Genomic DNA, 18,787 nt, shown 5'->3' on the forward strand with positions numbered 1-18,787 from the left:
CCCTGGAGGAAGTCTGAAGGAGGCCGCGTTTATGGCTGGCTCTCCCTGAGGCGTGGCAGGGGTGAGGGACCCAGAATGGGTAATGTTTAACCATGAATGGCAATGCGTGGCTTCCCCCGGGAGGTGGACGCCCTTCCAGGCTGGCAGGGCAGGCTTCAGGGTCATCCAGGGCAACCTCTCTCTTAGAAGGTGAGGAGACTAATGCCCAGAGAGGCCAGCGGGGGCAGAGCAGGAGGGAGGACGCACCTCTCTCCTCCGCCCTGAGCTCTCATCCACAGCCAGTGCGAAGGGCCTGACCCTCTAGCTCAAAGCCCGCAGCCCCCGGTGGGAAGGCTGGAGGCCTCCCCAGACCAGGCCTAGGGAGTGAGCTCTTGGGCAACAGGGTCACTTCCTGTCTTACTCTCTGAAGTATCGATCCCCTGCCTCCACAGAAGGGTGATCAATTGAATAAATGAATGCGAGTCCCGCAGACAGCTTGCCAGAAGCCCCCAAAGCTTCCTGGATGAGTAAAGAAACTTCTGCCTTACTCATTCCTACAGGACCTGCCTTGGGTTCCTGGGGGTCTCTCCTCAACCCACCTCCTCATTTTACCAGTGAGGAAATTGAGGCACAGGGAGGCTACAGTCACACAGCTGGTTTGGGAGATGCCCTGTCCCAGTTCCTTCCACACCTTATGGGATTGGAGAGATGCTGGGGGTCTCCAGTTGTTCAGGAATGAGGACCCTCTGTCTGCCCCCTCCTCCCGGCTCTGCACACCCCTCATTTGAGGCCTGGTCTTCTCAGGATAGCAGAGAAAGAGGCCAAGTGGCTGGGATGGGGCTGAGGCTGGCTATCAACTTCCCACTTGCCACTGAGGGTGGGCCTGCGTGGGAGCAAAGCCTCAGCTGCTAAGAGTTCACTCCCATCCAGGGTGTGAGACACACACTGAGCACATCAGCGTGGGGGGGCCATGGCAGCAGAGGCCACTGCCTCCTGGGGAGACCAGAGAAGGCCTTCCAAAAAAGAAACTCTTTAGCAAGGACATTGAAGGATAAGCAGGCTCCCTCCTGGGACCTGGAACTTGATCTCGAGCAAGTCACTTAACTCTTCATGCCTCTTCTGTCAAATGGGCACAATAATACAAGGATCTGATGAAGTAATGGATGTCAAGGGCTTAGAACAGTGCCTGGCACACAGACAGTCACAGAAACATCCGTTAAACTTTTAACAAAGGCACTCAATAATTATCTGATAAATTTTTGTTCACATAACCAAAGGCTTGTATTTTATTTCATTATTATTATGTATTTTAAGAAAAAAAATGGTGGAAGGGCACCTAGGTGGCTCGAATATGTAAGTGTCTGCCTTTGGTTCAGGTCATGATCCCGGAATCAGAGTCTTGGGATTGAGCCCCGAGTTGGCTCCGGGCTCAGTGTGGAGTCTGCTTCTGCTCCTATTCCTGCTCCTGCTCTCCCTCTCTCTCTCTAATAAAAAAATCTTAAAAAAAAAAAAAAAAGAAAGAAAAAAGAAAAAAGAAAAAAAAATGGTGGAGTACATGAGGGATGAGGTTTTTTTTTTTCCCCCCTAATGAAATACCTTTTTAGGGGCGCCTGGGTGGCTCAGTCGTTAAGCATCTGCGTTCAGCTCAGGGCATGATCCTGGAGTCCTGGGATTGAGCCCCACGTCGGGCTCCTCCGCTGGGAGCCTGCTTTTTCCTCTCCCACTCTCCCTGTCTGTGTTCCCTCTCTCGCTGGCTGTCTCTCTCTCTCTGTCAAATAAATAAATAAAATCTTTAAAAAAATAAAAAGAAATACCTTTTTAGTGGGGAAAAAAAAAGTGTTGCTGTCCATGTATAACAGCAGCACTTAATATCTGATGTAAATTGCTCAAAATTTCTCACACTTATAAAGGAGTATTAATAAAAGATGTGGAAATTAGGATTCTCTGGATTCTTAGTTTTCTTTTTTTTTTTAATTTAATTTTATTATATTATGGATTCTTAGTTTTCTAAGTGATCTAACTCAAGCTGAAGTTACTGACAAGTCTAGAACAGACCAGCTTCAGGCACAGCTGGATCATGACGCCCAAACCATGTCATCAATGTCATCAGGGGCCAAGGTCTCACCCTCGCTTTTCTAGTAAGATGGCCACAAGGAGGGCACCTCCCTCCACCCCCTGCCACTTTCCCAGAAGTTCCAATAAAGGGCCACCACTTGGTTTGCCTTAGGTCATGTGGCTATTCCTGACATCAGTCACTGTGGCCAGGAGATAAGGTAGGATAGGCAAGGGTGGGATCCCAGGCCCATCCTGGAGCCCAGGAGAAGGGGTCAGCCCCGTCTTAACCCTAGGGACTAGGGGTGAGGGAAGGGCAACCCCCACAGGGCTGTTGGCGGGAGAAGAAGGAAGGGATACTGGGCTGACGCCACCCCCTTGGCTCAGATATGAAGAAGCTGCCGCTGGCGGTCCATCCCTTGGCGGAGTCACATTCCCAGGTGGGATGGACTCCACGCCCCCATGTCTCTGACACCAACCCTGCACCCTCTCTTTCCATTGCTTCATGGGGACTCACGGTTGGGAAAGTGGAGGCTTGCTCAGGGGCAGATTCCAGATGAACCGAGTGCTGGGCAGGGACGAGGGCAGCAACATGGTGGGGACTCCCCAGGGCCGAGGGAGGAACGGACTGACTTTCACTTCAGCACAGCACCCTGGGAACACTCATCCAGCTGCAATCTGCAAATAGCCAGGCTTCCCAGGAACTGCGTGACTTCACCAGGGCTCAGTGACGGCATCACTGCTCAGTTGGCAGTGGGAGCTGGGGCAGGCGCCCAGCCTTCATTCTGCCAGGCCCTCTGCTGCCCCCAAAGCTCTGTGCTTCCGACTCTCTATTCCTTGAACATACACATCTTTCCAGAAAGCAGACTCAAACTTTTGGGAGCAGACAGGGAGTATAAATAATCAACAGCTGAGCACTAGGGTCGGCAAACCTCCAAGGCCTTTGCAGGATGTGGCCCTGGTGACCGCAGCTCCTGGATTTTCCAGGTGGTCCCAGTCCCGACAGGCTAGGGGTCAAATCCTTGCTCTGCCACTTCCAGCTGTCTGACCTTAGACACGGCCTGTGGTTTCTCTGGGCCTCAGTTTCCTTGTCTGTAAAATGGGGATAATACCCTTGCTTTGCCAGAGGGGTCATGATGACGGAAACCACGTATGGAAAGCAGTCACCGGGGACTCCTGGGTAGCTCAGTGGGTTAAGCATCCGACTCTTGATTTCGGTTCAGGGTATGATCTTAGGGTTATGGGATCGAGCCCCAGGTCAGGCTCTGTGCTCAGTGTGGAGTCTGCTTGAGATTCTCTCTTTCCCTCTGCCCTTCCCCCTGCCCACACAGTCTCTCTCAAAATAAATGAAATAAAATCTTTTAAAAAAAAAGAAAGAAAGCAAAGAAGGAAGCAGTCACCATCAAGTTCCCTCTTTTCCCAGCATCCCTGGCTGGCTCTCCCTTGTCATATCTCCACTGCGTGCTGCAGATCGCAGAGAAGCTCAGGCTGGGTGCCCTGCTGAGATTCTAGACACTGAGAGGAAGGACTGTCACCTTGGCCTTTGTGGGAGCCTTTCCACTCCCCAAATGGCTCCCCCTCATTTTGTCTTTGGTGTTGGTTCCCACAAGAGCTCTGAGCGACTAGTGGAGGGAAACGGCCAGCCAGGGTCAGGAGCAAGAGCCTGGAGGGCCGAAGTGGGGTAGGATATACAAGCCCAACTCAGCATGGCCAGTGTCTCCCAAGCAAGAGACATGGGAGCACTTGCCTTGGCTGACCCATCCCAAGTACTGTACCAAGGGCGCCGAGAGCTTTGTCAAGGCAGGTTGGCCCTGAGTCGTGTCAGAAGATTCTGGAGACTGTCCATCCAGTCTCCTTGCTTTATAGGTGGGGAAAGTAAGGTTTGGTGAGAGGAGGACGGGGAACGCTGCTCCTTCCTGTGGAGAAAACCCGCTATGGGTCTGTAGGGGAGAGACTGCTGACCCACGGTCAAGCACCCATGAGGATGGGGCCTCCCACAGGTCCTGGGGCAGGGGTCTTGAAGCCCAAGGGGATCCCCATGCAGAAGAAACCTAGGAAAGTGTCCCAAGAAAACTGGATCCACTGACAGCTCACGTGCTATCAGGCACCGGGCCTCAGGCTGCCTTGTGCCCTCTCTGGGGCTCAGTTTTCTCATATGTAAAATGAAAGAATGTGACAACTCACTTTTCAGGGCTCCTCTTGACTGGCTGGAGGCTGGGGCCAGATGGAGGCCTTCTGGGAGACGGACCCCTTGCAGCTTGGGAAGTCCATGCCATGTGAGAGAACAGAGGAGACTTTCTTTCTTTCTTTCTTTTTTTTTTCCTTAAACAACAGACATTTATTTCTCACAGTTCTGGAGGCTGGGAAGTCCAAAATCAAGGTGCCAGTTGATTTGGTTCCTAGTTGGGGCACTCTTCCAGTCACATAGACAGCTACCTTCTGTGTCCTCACCTGGTGGAAAGCAACAGAGGAGGCTTTCTATCAGACAAGGGGACACTAGACTGAGGGTGGGTACGTGGGCACAGGAGGCCTGGGCCCTCTCCTGGCACTGTCACCTGCCTGACTCCCACTCTAGGCCTCAGCTCCCCTGCTGCACCACGGTGGGGAGGGGGGTGCCCAGGAGACGCCCTTTTCAGTGTGGGCCTGCTCTGGGAGCTGGCATCTGTGGGTTCTCAGCAGCCAAGGTGGGGGCCAGGTCTGTCTTGGTCTGGAGGCCAAGAAGCCTGGTGGTTAAGAACAAGGCTGACAGGGCTCTGCTGCTTTCTGGCAGAGTGAGCTGCAGAGTTAAGGGACCCTTCTTACTCAACAGATTTTACCGAGCATCCTGCTGTAGGTGCTGGGAGACATCTGCTTAAAGAAAAAAAAGGGGGGGGGCTCCTGGGTGGCTCAGTTAAGCATCTGCCTCTGGCTCAGGTCATGATCCCAGGGTCCTGGGATAAAGCCCCACGGGGGACGGGGGAGGGGGGAGGGGGAGCCTGCTTCTCCCTCTCCCTCTGCCCTTCCCCCCAGCTTGTGCGCTCTCTCTCTCAAATAAATAAATAAAATCTTTTTAAAAAAAGTATTTAAGAAACTCCAGATCCAATGCCAGAGGGGAATGACTGGGGGAGGGGGAAATGGAGGAAGGTGGTCCAAAGATACCAACTTCCAGTTACGAGATAACTAAGTCCTAAGGACGTCATGTGCAACCCCGGGCCCATAGCTGACGGTGCAGCACGAGACATAGGAAAGTTAAGAGGATAAATCCTAAGAGTTCTCATCACAAGGAGAATGTTTTTTTCCTTTTTTTCCTTTCCTCTTTTTTCTTATTGTATTTACAAAGAAGATGGGTATTAGCTAACCCTATTGCAGTGATCACGTCACCACGTACGTACATCAAACCATCACGCCGCACACCTTAAACCTGTGCAGTGAGGTAGGTCAATTCTTTTGTAATAAAACTGGGTAAAAAAAAAAAAATCCAGATCCCTGCCCTTGTGAAGCTTCCATCCTAGTGTGGATGGAGGGGTGGGGGAGGATAAATGGAAACAACATAACGGAATTGTACAGGCTGGCAGAAGGCCTTAAGTGTCATGGCGGAACACAGAGCAAAGTAAAGGATTTGGGGTTTCAAATTTAAACAGCATGGTCAGGGTGGGCCTCATTGAGACATTTGAACAACAACAAAAAATTTTTTTTGAGACACTGAGAATTTGAGCAAAGAATTGAAGAGAGGACGGTGACCGGGAAGTATGAGTTTGGGGCAGTGGGAGGAGTAGGTGATGGGGGCACAGAGCCTCGTGGGCCACTCATGCAGGACTTACAAGCTGCTGGAGACCTCGGGCTCTAACTCTGGGAGATACAAGGGAGCACCCAGAGACAGGGGACGGCTTTGAGCAGAGGAGGGACAAAATCTGGGCACAGGATAAAAAGGTCCCTCTGCTGGGGAGAAGAAACAGGAAAATGGCTGGTGGAAAGGCTGCGGCTGTGGCTGGGCTGGTGGAGCTCAACTGTCAAGGGAAGAGTGGAACCTGCCTCTCAGGTTGCTGAGGGAAGGCATAGCCACTGTGTACCCCACCAGCCCCTTCACCCCGCCAGGCCCTGTGGCAACGAGAAGCCTTGGCACAGCCTGGCTCTTGAGGATGCCACAGGCTCAGGTGAAGTGGGTGTGGACATGTTTGTTGGAAGAGCTTGGGTTCTCAAGTCCTTTCCCCACTCCTAAGGTTCTGGAAAAGCCTGAGGATGCCATGTGCCCTTGGATGGATGACGCAGGTCTTTTTGTCATCTGTAAGTTGGAGAGGCTGCCTCCTCTGGCTCCCACGTGAGGCAGCTGGGCTGAGGCCAGGAATGAGGATGCGTGAACACTCGGGGTTGCCCTGTGAGGCATTTGGCCGTGGCCGGCACCTCGTACACACCCACTGGGGACAGGGCCTTTCCTGGCTCCTTACGGTTTCCAGGAAGATCAGGGGTGGGAGTACAAGAACAGGCCAGGACAGAACTGTGATCTGTAGGCCGTGGCCATTCCAGTGAGTAGGCTGCACACTCAACCTTCCAGCTCTTTGTTTACTGATTAGTAGGACAAAACCTACACTTGGGTATGCTGCCACCAAGTGCCAGTTGGTGCTTCTGTCATATGCCTGTGCTCCACAGATGTGTCTCACCAGGGAGAAAAAATGATTTCTCTTATCAAAGCTGTGACTTTAAACAATGTTCATGAGCATTATACTTCAGAAGACTCAAATAGAAAATTCATCTAGAGCAAGCTTAAAAATAAATATTTATATACACAAATAAATAAATAAAATACTTAGGTATGGTTCTTGCCAGTGCTTAATGACCAGCAATTTAATTAACACAAGGTCTTTCCCCTGGCTTGCTGTTGTTCCAGGATAAAAAGAGTTCTGTTACTTTTCTTTTCTGATTATAAAGGCCGTACACGAAATGTATTGCTGACTCAAAAAGGCTACACCTCTTACAATTAAAATTATACTGCCAGGGGCGCCTGGGTGGCACAGCGGTTGGGCGTCTGCCTTCCGCTCAGGGCGTGATCCCGGCATTATGGGATCGAGCCCCACATCAGGCTCTTCTGCTGTGAGCCTGCTTCTTCCTCTCCCACTCCCCCTGCTTGTGTTTCCTCTCTCGCTGGCTGTCTCTGTCTCTGTCGAATAAATAAATAAAATCTTTAAAAAAAAATTATACTGCCAAAATTTCCTTCCCAAACATTGGGTAAACAAGCATGCCTTTTTAAAAGACATCTAGAATTCTGTCCTCAAGCTACAATCCACTTACTTGGCCTCAAGAAACTCTCCCTTCAACAGCAGATTTCACAGCTGTCAAGATTTGGTATTTCAATTTCCCGATTCTTCTCTCTGGTGAATATATATATATTCACAGTTATATATAGCTACAGCTCTATAGATCTTTCCAGTTTTCTTCCAAAGGTATTCCCTAAAGATTTTACTTCCTTAAGAGCACCCTTTCTTCCTTTCAATGAGGCAAATGAAAATACTGCTTGTCATTCGCTAGGCCCCTGCACTGGTCTTTAAAAGCCCCTCCACCCCTCCTCTCCACCCTCCAATCTAGATTTCTAGCTACAGGCAATTACAATTTTTCAAAGATTTTATTTACGTATTATTTATTTTAGAGAGCTAGAGAGCGAGAGAGAGAGTGCATGTGTGTGGTGGGGGGCGGGGGGGAGATGGAAAGAATCTCAAGCAGACTCCACACTGAGATTATGGCAGGAACCCAAACCAAGAGTCCAATGCTTAACCGACTGAGCCATCCAGGCGCCCCCAGGCAATTATAACTCAAAAGTTAAATACAGGACCGCTTGGGTGGCTCAGTTCGTGAAGCATCTGCCTTGGGCTCAAGTCAGGATCCCGAAGTCCTAGGATCGAGTCCCACATCGGGCTCCTTGCTCAGCAAGGCAGTCTGCTTCTCCCTCTGCCCGCAGCTCCCCCGTTAGTGCTCACTCTCTCTCTCTGACAAATAAATGAGTGAAATCTTCAACAATAACCACAACAAAAGTTAAATACACTTACATCCTGGCCCACTATTTCAGAGCCTCCAGGTTTTTTTCTGGTTTGTTTTTTTATTGCTATCCATTATAATCCTACCCTGTGGCCTGTGGGAAGCGACAACAGCTTGCACAGGGCAGGGCTTTCATCCTGATATTTAAACAAGGATTTCAGTACTAGTCGTAGTCGTAAAGTACAACAATCCAGATGTGCTCAAGGTAATAATTTTAAGTTTCCTTCAAACTTACACCAGAATTAACAGTTGAACTGCAGTGATCTTCAAACTGTCATGACTAGGACTCTTGCTAAGAAGTACACATGTAGGGGCGCCTGGGCAGCGCAGTCGTTAAGCGTCTGCCTTCGGCTCAGGGCGTGATCCTGGCGTTCGGGGATCGAGTCCCACATTGGGCTCCTCCGCTGGGAGCCTGCTTCTTCCTCTCCCACTCCCCCTGTGTTCCCTCTCTCGCTGGCTGTCTCTATCTCTGTCGAATAAATAAATAAAATCTTAAAAAAAAAAAATTACACATGTAAATATAAATACCTAGATTTTTCAACAGACATGACTAACCTTTCATCCACGGGCAAAGGCAGCAATATTGTCTAGTCTGTTCATTCCACATAATTTTTTGGCTAATGCTGCTAGGTTGAACCATATGAAACTGACATCTTTGTAGTCAAAATGGTCAAATATGGGCGATTTCATGGGGCCCAACTAATTTGTGACACTATAGTATCACGTTCTGTTTAATGGGCCGCATCCCGCAGGAAAACGCTGTTTCGTGGGTCATTGTTGTTATTGCTATTTTTAAAATTAAAATGGGATTGAAACTTTTTTTCACTTAACATGGCATGACATCTTTCCATGCAAGTACGTTATGCTCCATCTCACCTTTTTCAAAAGCTTCATGGGATCTACCACATAGGCGTACCCCAGCTTAGGTAACTGATCCCCACAGAAGGCACTTAGATTTTTTCCCAATTTCTTGTTGTTCCAAACCCTGGCACAGTGAACTTCCTTGTCATAAACGTTCATGTGCTGGTGCTGGAGATGGAATTTCTGTAGCACGGACTCCTGGAGGCAGGATGGCAGGCATCTCGTGATCTTAATTGTGTCTCAAACCCTTTGAATAGGAATTAGGCTCACTGTCTTCCCTTGGGTGCATTTGGTGGAGGGTAAACAGTACTGACCGAGGGAGCTCAGCCAGGCACCCTGTTCTATCCATCCCTCATCTGTCCACAACCTTCTCCTGCGGGACTGGAAGCTCAGGCTTGCTCCAGACTTCTCCCTCTCTGGACCAACACTATGGAGAACCCCTGAAAAACAGGGCATTTTACTGTCAACCAGACTTGAGTTTCCTCTGTTGCCCAAGCTCCTTTTAAATTCTCTGGACTTCACTATCACATCTACAAAAAGGAAACAAACCTCTCAGTGTTGCCAGGAGGATGAAGCAGAAAACGTGGAGTGCTTTATAAACAAGTCACAGAAATCAGCCATTATCTTCAGCTCGTGCAGGGCTGTTCTTTCCCAAGCGGAAGAGAGAGGCTACTCTGTGTTGTCTACTCACATTTACCCTGTGGTGGGCTGGGGGAGGGCTCTACGTAAGACAAGAAGCTTCGCTCACCCTTCTGAGTTTACAATTTGCCTACTCCCTGCCCTCATTTTCTTCACTTCTCCAGGACTTGAGGGCTGAGGTAAAGAACCAAATTCTTGGACAATGTCATTCATCCGACAACAGGTATTTATTGAGTACCTACTATATGCCAGTCACGGTGTACCTCAATATTCTCACTGGCAAAATGAAAAACAGTGCTTCTCAATGGAGTAACAATGGGCATCCTGGGCGGGACAATTCTTTGTGCGGGTCTGCCCCCCCCCCCCCCCCCCCCCCCCCCCCCCGCTCTCTAAACCACAGGGGCTGTACCTTGCAATTGGGACAACCTAAAAAGGCCCCCGCACATTTCGAAACGGCCCCTAGGGGGCACTTTCGCCCGCGATGAAGAATCTCCGACCCACCCTTGAAGAGTCCAGAGACCGGGAAAGGGGGAGGCCCTCTAACTGGCAGGTTTAGGATGCTGGCGAGGTCCAAGGCGAGAAGGATCTGGACCGTGTTTCCGGGGGACGGGGCCTTATACTGGCCCCCGAACGAGCTTGTCAACCTCCTTGGGCTATGGATTCCGACTCCTGAGTCAGAACTCCTGCTTCCTATGCAGCCAAGACACAACGCGGGTTTCTGTTCCCAGACGAGCCTGGGTTCCTGAGGAGGAGGGAACGGCGGTGCCCTCGTCCCCCAAGCCTTCGGGAAACGAAGTGTTAAGGCAGGTGGCGCCGCAGAAGCCCCCGGCGCCGCTAGAGGGACCAACACGGCATCATCGCGGACGGCTTCGCGGTCACGTGGGAGCGAGGGCGGGACCAAACGAGAGGCCGGCCAATAGGCTGCGCTGTCGGTGGGCGTGATAGCCAATAGGAGCAGGGAGAGGGGGTCCCGGGACTAGGAAGAAACGGCGGCCGGGAGGGGGCTACAGGTACCATGGGGCTTCTGACCATTCTGAAGAAGATGAAGCAGAAAGAGCGGGAGCTGCGACTCCTCATGCTGTATCCTCCCGGACGCCGGAGCCGCGAGGGTAGCGGGGGGACCCCGCCGGGCGGGCGGTGCCAGGCGCCCCCTACCGGGCGCGGGGTCCGCGGCCGGCGCGTACCAACTGCCCATTGTGCGTCACGCACGTGGGCCCTACCAATCGCCCCGGGGGGGGGCCGGGAGGAGGCCGTACCACCGGCTCGGAGCCGGGGGGGGGACTCCGTTCCCAAGGCCAAAGGTGAGGGCCTAAATGCGCAACGGCCGGACCAGATGTCGCTGTGTAAGGGGGGAGGGGGTCCTGGAGGCGACTCGGATGTCACCACCCGTCGGTCTGGCTCGAGCGTGAGGCCGCTGTCCTGCTTGGCTCTGACCTTCCTCCCCCCGTCAGAGGGTGCCAGGCCCCGGCCCCGCCCTCAAGGTCGGAATCCCGGGGGCGTGCGGGCCCCGCCCTGCGCTCCTAGGGGAGGCGGGTGTGGACGCTCGTGGCTGTTTGTCCCTTGTGTCCAACTCCCCACCTCCGTGGACGCGCTGGTGGTCGCTATCCCCCCAACCCCCGCCCGCAACTAACGGCTTGTAGGCCCGAGTGCCCCGCCGACCTTCTGAGTCCGGTTAACGGGCGCATGCACTCGTCCCCCTTTCTTTGTGCCAGGCCGCGTCAGGACTCTGCGATGCCAGAGCTGGGCGGGTCTCACTCGGAGCTCCTGTAGCAGGGCAGAGAAGACATTTAAATAGGCAGATAACTTGGTAGTACTCACCTCGTGTCTGGTTTAAAGAGCTCAGAGAAGGGCACAGAGAATTCACTCATCCGCTTAAATATTTATTGAGTGCCTACTAAGTGCTAGGCACTGTCCTAGGGGCTGGGGTAAAATAAGAAAACAAATCCTTATCTTCATGGACGGTCTATGATGCGGTGGGGAGAACGATGTTAACAAAGCAAATAGGTAAAATGTATAGGATGCATGAAGAAGAATGCAGCTTAAACAGGTCAAAGAAGGCCACAATGGGAAAGCGACCGTTGAGTAAAGGCAGGGAGGTGAGGGATGAACCATGTAGATAATCTGGGGAAATTTGTTCAAGCAAAAGGATCGGCAAGTGCAAGGTCTGGAAGGAGGAACTCAGCTGGTGTCTTAAAAGAATGCCAAGGAGGGCCGTGTGGCTGGAGACAGTGCAAGGAGAAGATTAGGACAGAGAGGGGACGGAAAAGCCTCCTCATGTAGGCTTTTGGTTTTTGGCTTTTCCTTTAAATGAGAATTGCCCAGGGCACGTGCGATCTGAGATGAGTTGCTGCACCACCCCCAAGACAGGATGGTGGCTTGGACCAGGATGGAAGCAGCGAGGTGATGGAAGTTGGGGGACCTTTTGACCGGAGGCCCAGCAGGCATTGGTGCTGGATTGAACTCGAGTGTAAGAGGCAGAGTGAAGTCAAGCTGACTTCTAGGTTTCTGGCCCGAGCAGTGCAACGAACGAGGAACCACTTGCTGAGATGGGGAAGGGGGCAGGGAGCAGATTCAGAAAGATGGGACCTCAGGGTTTGACCATGCAAGATGCCTCTAAGACATCCTGTAAGTGTCAGATGGGCAGCTGGATAGAGGGACTGAGCCCAGGGGAGCAGCTGGGTGGGATGTGTGCATTTGGGAGTCATCAGCATAAAGACGGTATTTGAAGCCGTGATCCTGGGTGAGAGCACTAAGGGATGAGAGTGGACGGAGGAGAACTGAGGCGTACCTGGATAAGAGGTCAGGGCGATGGGAGCCAGGCAAGGGAATGGAGGTAGGGGCAGGCCCCTCTGTGAGGTACTGCTGGTGGAGAGGAAGAGGGGGGCTGAGGACTGCCCGCACAGCCGGAGAACAACTTGAGATCTTTAGAGACCTTGGCAAGAGCAGTTTCAGGGAAGCAGGGGGAACAACAGTCTCGTGGGTTCAAGAAAGAGCAGGAGGACAGAAATGGGAGAGGGTGAGTATGGACAGCGGTTTTGGGGAGATTTGCTCTAAGGGGAAGGAAATAAAGGAATAAGTAGGGGGGAAGAGGGACCAAGTGAGGGTGTGGTTTGCTTCTCCTAAGGTGGAAGAGACCAGCTTGTCAGCTGATGGGAATCATCCAGTGGATGGTGGGGTTGGGGGGTGAGAGGAGCAATTGGAACGGAGCCTTGGTGGCTGGAGAGCTTTTATCACCCTCATTCTACTGGTTTGAGTCACCTGGGCCCCGTCCCAGCTGCCAGCCGTCTTAAGTGTTGCAAGGATGGGATGGGGGAAGGTTCTCTCCAGCTACTGAACTCACCCATTTGTTTGCACGCTCACTTAGCAGCAAAGGGTTTAGAACATTCCAGAAACAGAAAGGTGAGGGTGGCTCCCTCCAGATAACTTGCTCTTGCCCTTCACTCTGTCTGGAAGGCTCTTCCCTCAGTCCTTTGAAAAGCTGGCTCCTTGTAGTTTGGGCCTCAGCTGGAGACCCTGAGAGAGCTCCTGCAGCCGCCCCCTCCCAAAGCCTCTTAGTTGTGTTTCTTACACAACCCAGGAGCTGATGGTGCCTTGTTTCCCATTTGCACTCTATGGACGGTCTCTGTACTAGAGCAAAAGCCGCACAAGGGTGGGGACTTCAACTCTGGGGTACTCCCCGGCACCAGAAGAGGGCCCGGCACGTAGTAAGCATTCAATAAATACTGTAGAGTAACTTAGGAACCTTTGGTTAGTTAGAGATGAGAAAATCTTTATTTCTCAATCCTTTCCCACTTATCGTGGGCCAATAAATTGTGTGTCAGGCACGTGCTCAACTAACGTGATACGTGGTGGGAAATGACTCGTCCCCTAAAAGAGGGGCTGTGGGATGATGTCACCACCCTGCAGAGCACGGGGACTTCTCCTTAACCTGCCGCGCCCCAGCGGCCTGGACAACGCTGGCAAAACGACCATCCTCAAGAAGTTCAATGGCGAAGACATTGACACCATCTCCCCGACGCTGGGCTTCAACATCAAGACGCTGGAGCACCGAGGGTGAGCGGGGACCCTGCGGTGGGCTGGTCCCGAGCAGGGCAGGGAGCCCGGATGAGGGGCCAGGCTGACCCTCTCGCCGCCCCCCTTCCTGCCCAGATTCAAGCTGAACATCTGGGATGTGGGTGGCCAGAAGTCCCTGCGGTCCTACTGGCGGAACTACTTCGAGAGCACGGACGGCCTCATCTGGGTGGTGGACAGCGCCGACCGCCAGCGCATGCAGGACTGCCAGCGGGAGCTCCAGAGCCTGCTGGTGGAGGAGGTGGGCGGGGCACCCGGCTGAGCAGGGGAAGCCAGGCTTCAGCCGCATCCGGGCCCCGATACTTGGTGCCCCTTGGTGCCCCGTACGTGGATGTGCGAACACCTTCCTCAGCGGATTCCCCGAGGGGCCCATGACCCCAGAGGGACACCTAGGGCAGGGTCTCTTTCTTCACAGAGCCCTCACCGTGTGCCCAGCACCCTAGGGGAGGCAGAGACCACCTGTGTGCTTGGTACCAGGGAGCCCCACAGTGCTGGGGGCAGGACGTGCTATGAAACCTGGGTTCATATCCCTTTGATGTCGCTGCTCTTCAGCACCCTGAGCTTCAGGTTCTGCACCTTGAATGGGGCTTTAGGGAGGATGACTTGAGGCCAGTGTGTGAAGCTTTGGGAGGCAATGGAGCCTGGCTCTGGAGTTGAACTCTGTGCTGTGTGACCTCAGGCAAGATGCTTAATCTCTCTGAACCTCCACTTCCTCATTTCTAAGGTGGGCATTAGAATTAGGGTGATCTTATAACTTACTATCTGGCCCAAAACACTTTCCTTTAAATACAATTTTAGATTTACAGAGAAGTTGCAAAGATAGTGAAAAGATGTCCCATATACTTTTCATCTTCCTTCCCCTAATGGTAACATCATAGGTAACCAGCGTGCATTTGTCAAAACTAAGAAATTAACATTGGCAAGTTATTCTTAACTACAGGTTCTATTTGGATTTCACCAGTTTTTCCATTAATATCCTTTTTCTGTTCCAGGATTTGATTCAGGTTAATACACTTGCATTTAGTTGAAAACCAGGACGCTTTTAAGAACGAAAGAGGGACTTGTTAATAATTATGCAGGGACAACAGGCATAAATAGGACTCTTCTGGGCACACAGCGACGCGGTCACCTGGTCTAGCACTAGCCACCTCTGGGGGGTGTCCAGTAGGTCCAATGCGATCATGCCTGTCCATGCTCAGCCCTGGCCTAGCACCTCAAGGCCCTTTATCGGGCCCAGATCCACCTACCTCCCCGGAGGGACTCCCCGTCAGAAACACGCGTGGAAGTAACTGGAAGCAGAGGCAGAGTGAGGCCCAGCAGGGTAGTGAACAGCGAAAGCGCTCCAAGACCTTGGAAGAAGGAAAGGTCACTCCCACCAGACCCCATGGCCCCGGACAGTTGCATTCTTTGTGCAGGTCAGGTCATCACATGGGAGCAGTCTAGAATCACAGGGCTCTGGGATCATCTTATCCATCACCCCCTCCCCATTTATGGAGGAAGAAACTGAGGCATGGAGGAGAGAGGTGTTCTCTGGGCCCCCGCCTAGGGCTCCCTCCCTCCCCCTGCCCCCACGTATGGCTGGATTCACAGGCCACGTCCACACCGCCTACCCCACTGGGGGCTCTCCTACCACCCTGGGGCCTTGCCCTGATTTTCCAGATTGATCTCTGACCCCACCTGCTCTGGGTGATCAGAGGAGGGGCTGGGCTGCCCTCTGAGCCCCCACGCCCCACCCCTGTTTGTCTCCCCCAGCGCCTGGCCGGAGCCACCCTGCTCATCTTTGCCAACAAGCAAGACCTGCCCGGAGCACTGTCCTCTAACGCCATCCGTGAGGTGAGTCCAGGCCTTAGCATAGGCCCATGGAGGAAAAGGGGCGCCCGTTTCTTGGTTAAGTTATTTAAAAAGCATGCATTAGCTCCTCCAGCGTGGCAGGACCTATGCAGGACACGGGAGAGTGTGTGATAATAAGAGCTAGTTGTGCCCCACCAGCGGGGGGAGGGCACACGTGCAAACGTTACCCTACAGGGTGACAGCAGCCGGCCAGTAGTAAGTACTCGCTTTGTGCCAGGCTCCTGGTGTAGACGAACTCACTCAGTTCTCACCCCAGCCTCCTGAGGGAGGAGCCGTTATGATCATTCTGCAGCTGGCAAAGCAGGTTTAGAGAAGCGAGGTCACGCGGCCGGTAAGCTGACAAGTCAGGATTCCAGTGCAGGCCCGTGGGGACCCACATCGTATCCTGCCTCCTGCTCTGGACCGCGAGCCCCAGAATGAGAGAGGATGGGATTAGAATCTTGGTTCTGTCACTTACTAGCTGTGTGGACGTCTGTGGGGCGCATAGCACGATGCCCAGATCCTAACAGGTGCCCAGGAGCCCGGGTTGCTCTGCTGTTACTGGGGGTAGTGCTGGCGTGGTGGTGAGCACGGAGCCCAGGTGCCCTGAGGTGCGGACAGATCTTCACCAGGGGCCCGGGGAGACTTCTGAGAGCCTGGAAGGAGGCACGGCTTTCCCCTGGGCCAGGAGAGGGGAAGGGGCTCTGAGTGGCAGGTCCTGTGGTCACCGGGGCCCACCACCCTCTCCCCCCTGCCCCCCAGGCCCTGGAGCTGGACTCCATCCACAGCCACCACTGGTGCATCCAGGGCTGTAGCGCCGTCACCGGCGAGAACCTCCTACTCGGCATTGACTGGCTCCTGGATGACATTTCCAGCCGCATCTTCACGGCCGACTGAAGCACTCCAGATGCCCCCCACCTCACAGTCCAGCCCCCCCACCCCCCACCCTGCCCTCGTCAGGCACCATCCATGGGGAAACGGGAGTCAGCCAGCCTGACGAACAGCCCTGACCCCACTCCGTAACCTGCTGTTGCTGCTAATGCCGCCCACTGCTTCTCTGTGGCCAGCCGGCTCCCGTGGCTGGAGGGCTGCCGCCCCGGCTTCGCCCTGGCTCCCGACCCAGCCCGCCTGCAGCTGCCATAGCGAGAGAAGAGGGCTGGGGCTGGGAGGGGGCTGCCTCTGCTGCTACCAAGGCTGTGGGCCTGATCCTTTGCTCAGCTGTGAGAATAAACCGTTCCTTGTCCCAATTCCCGGTGGAGTCATTTGTTGCTTCCACAGCTGTACGAGACCACCAGGAGCCCCCAGGGTAGCAGGGCACCGAAAGGAACAGATCATTCCAGTCAGAGGGTTCACTGCTGCTGTGTCAGAGGGACACACAAAGAATTACAGAAGCACAGGACAGGGCTGCAGCTAATTCTATTTGGAAGAGTCCAAGCAGGCTTCCCGGAGGAAGTGACATTCACGTTGGGCGCAAAGGCTAAGTAGAAGTTCTCTGTGTAGAGGAAGGGGGTGGACGGTTTACCAGAACAACTGCTGCCCTTAGAGTGTGAATAAGAAAAAGGGACACAGGCCCCCATCAGGGCTCATGATTTGCTGAATGGAATATGGGCGGAATTTCATCTCCCAACTCCCCACCGTAGCCAGGAACCCGCAGGCAGCGGACTACCTACACAGATGTGTGGGCGGCGATGGCTCACGCAGAGGGACCCAACGTGACCTGACTTGACCGAGAAATGAAGCTCAAGGGCTCTTGGGAAGAGGGGAGGAGAGAGGACGTGCGCATCAAGCAGGGCTTGCTAACTGAGTAGAGCAGGGAGGGGTCCTTCTCTGAAGACTAAGGCGCTCTCTGAAGCTGGGTTGCCCCGCAGGTGGCCCGACAGATGGGGGTCTTCACAGGGCCCCCTGTTCTGGTCCTACCGGTGGCTTCTAACTCTGCTGGGTTCTGTTCGAAGCTCTCCCCGGTATCCTCACATTCAAGAACAGCCCTAAGCAGTACGGACTCCCCGGATCCCGTCTATGGGGGAACTGAGCCTCTGGGAGGGAGGCTACGTGACTTGCTCAAAGCCAGCCAGCTATAGGAAGTCGGGGAGCTGGGATTTGGACCCAGCACATGTAACCACTACACCATACTATTCCAGGTTTTCGTCTCTCTGCTCAAAGCTCAGATGGCAGAGAGGAGGCCTACTTTTCCAATGAGGAAAGAGTAGTTTTCCCAAGGAAAAGGCAAGGGAGAGACAGATTTGCTGCTAGATTGGCACCAGGATCCCTTCCTGGAGAGGTACACAGACGTGCAAAATCTGGGCTATGTTAGGATGGAAGAAGAGAAACCGATGTTGGGTAGAAGACAACCTTAGAACATAAACTGTCCATCAGTGTGAAAAATTAAAACCGCCTGCCCTCTCCTCTGCTCAAGACAGACACGGTCGTCCCCGTGCTACCCAAACCCTGTGGTGAGTGAACCCACCCAGGCTCCAGAGCCAAAGCACAGCCCACTCCCTGGATGATGCTGAGCAAGCGCCTCACATGTTTGTGCCTCGGTGTCCCCATCTGGGGAAAGATAAGGCATCCACCTGCTAAGGGTGGGACAAGGACCAAATGGGTGGGTGTCTTGTGTGTCGCAAGCAGAACGTTAGCCATCATGTTCATTATTTGAACCGGCAGGAGCTCAAGCACATCCAACCAACATGAACTCAGCCATGCACTGATCCGGATGAATCACCCCAGGGTTCAAGTCCTCCTGGGGGCCCTTAGGAAACAGCAGTCTTGATTTAAAATGTGATTTCTGCATGGTTGGAGACAAGGAAATAACAAGGTTATACTCATTACCAAGGCCTGTTGATGGGGGGGTCTGAGCTGTGGCAGCAAGGTGGTCAGCCCGGTGGGGGTGGGAATGTGGGGGGACGGGCTGCCGGCTGTGAATTTGCAGCTTTCCTCTCGCCTCCTGCCGTCTAAGAGGGCTCTTCTGTTTGCTTCTCCCGGTGATGGAAATGGTGGAGTTGGGGGGGTGGCGGCAAACTGATCTAGATAGGAATGGGCTTGGAGGGGACAGGGCAAAAGAAGAGAAGAAGGAGAGAATTGGGAGCTGCAGGGTCAGGGAGGGGAGGGAATGATGGGCAAGAAGACGGCCAGTCCTGCCAGGAGAGCTTGAGAGAGCAGAAGTGTTGTCTAAAAGGGGTCCTAGAGGTGTGTGTTGTTCAAGGGGACGCCACCCCATCTAAGCCTTCTCCCAAACACCTCCTGGATAATCTACCCTGTGTCTGAGCTTCCATGAGTCTCATTTGGGAGTTGGCTTTGTCTCTTTCTGGAAACCGGCCGTGCAGTGTCCACTGTAAGAGTGGCCACGAGCCCT

General features: G+C 53.3%; 1 protein-coding gene and 1 long non-coding RNA gene across 3 annotated transcripts; one reads left to right on the forward strand and one right to left on the reverse strand.

Moving 5' to 3' along the window:
* Positions 1 to 1,693: 1,693 nt before the first annotated feature.
* Positions 1,694 to 9,893, reverse strand: LOC117796672. Of its 2 annotated transcripts, XR_004621258.1 has the most exons (4): positions 8,914 to 9,893; positions 7,297 to 7,376; positions 4,216 to 4,482; positions 1,694 to 1,747 (listed from the first exon to the last, which is right to left on the reverse strand). It is a non-coding gene; the product is annotated as an uncharacterized LOC117796672 (long non-coding RNA). The 2 variants fall into 2 exon arrangements; XR_004621259.1 differs by lacking the exon at positions 7,297 to 7,376.
* Positions 9,894 to 10,051: 158 nt separating this feature from the next.
* On the forward strand, positions 10,052 to 16,687 carry ARL2 (ADP ribosylation factor like GTPase 2). The gene is made up of 5 exons (XM_002916657.4): positions 10,052 to 10,617; positions 13,480 to 13,590; positions 13,687 to 13,849; positions 15,361 to 15,441; positions 16,201 to 16,687. The coding sequence occupies exons 1-5, from the start codon at positions 10,553 to 10,555 to the stop codon at positions 16,333 to 16,335; spliced, it is 555 nt and encodes a 184-aa protein (XP_002916703.1). The 5' UTR covers positions 10,052 to 10,552; the 3' UTR covers positions 16,336 to 16,687.
* The last annotated feature ends 2,100 nt before the right edge of the window (positions 16,688 to 18,787 follow it).

This window comes from Ailuropoda melanoleuca, chromosome 16, assembly GCF_002007445.2.
Source record: "Ailuropoda melanoleuca isolate Jingjing chromosome 16, ASM200744v2, whole genome shotgun sequence".
NCBI lineage: Eukaryota > Metazoa > Chordata > Mammalia > Carnivora > Ursidae > Ailuropoda > Ailuropoda melanoleuca.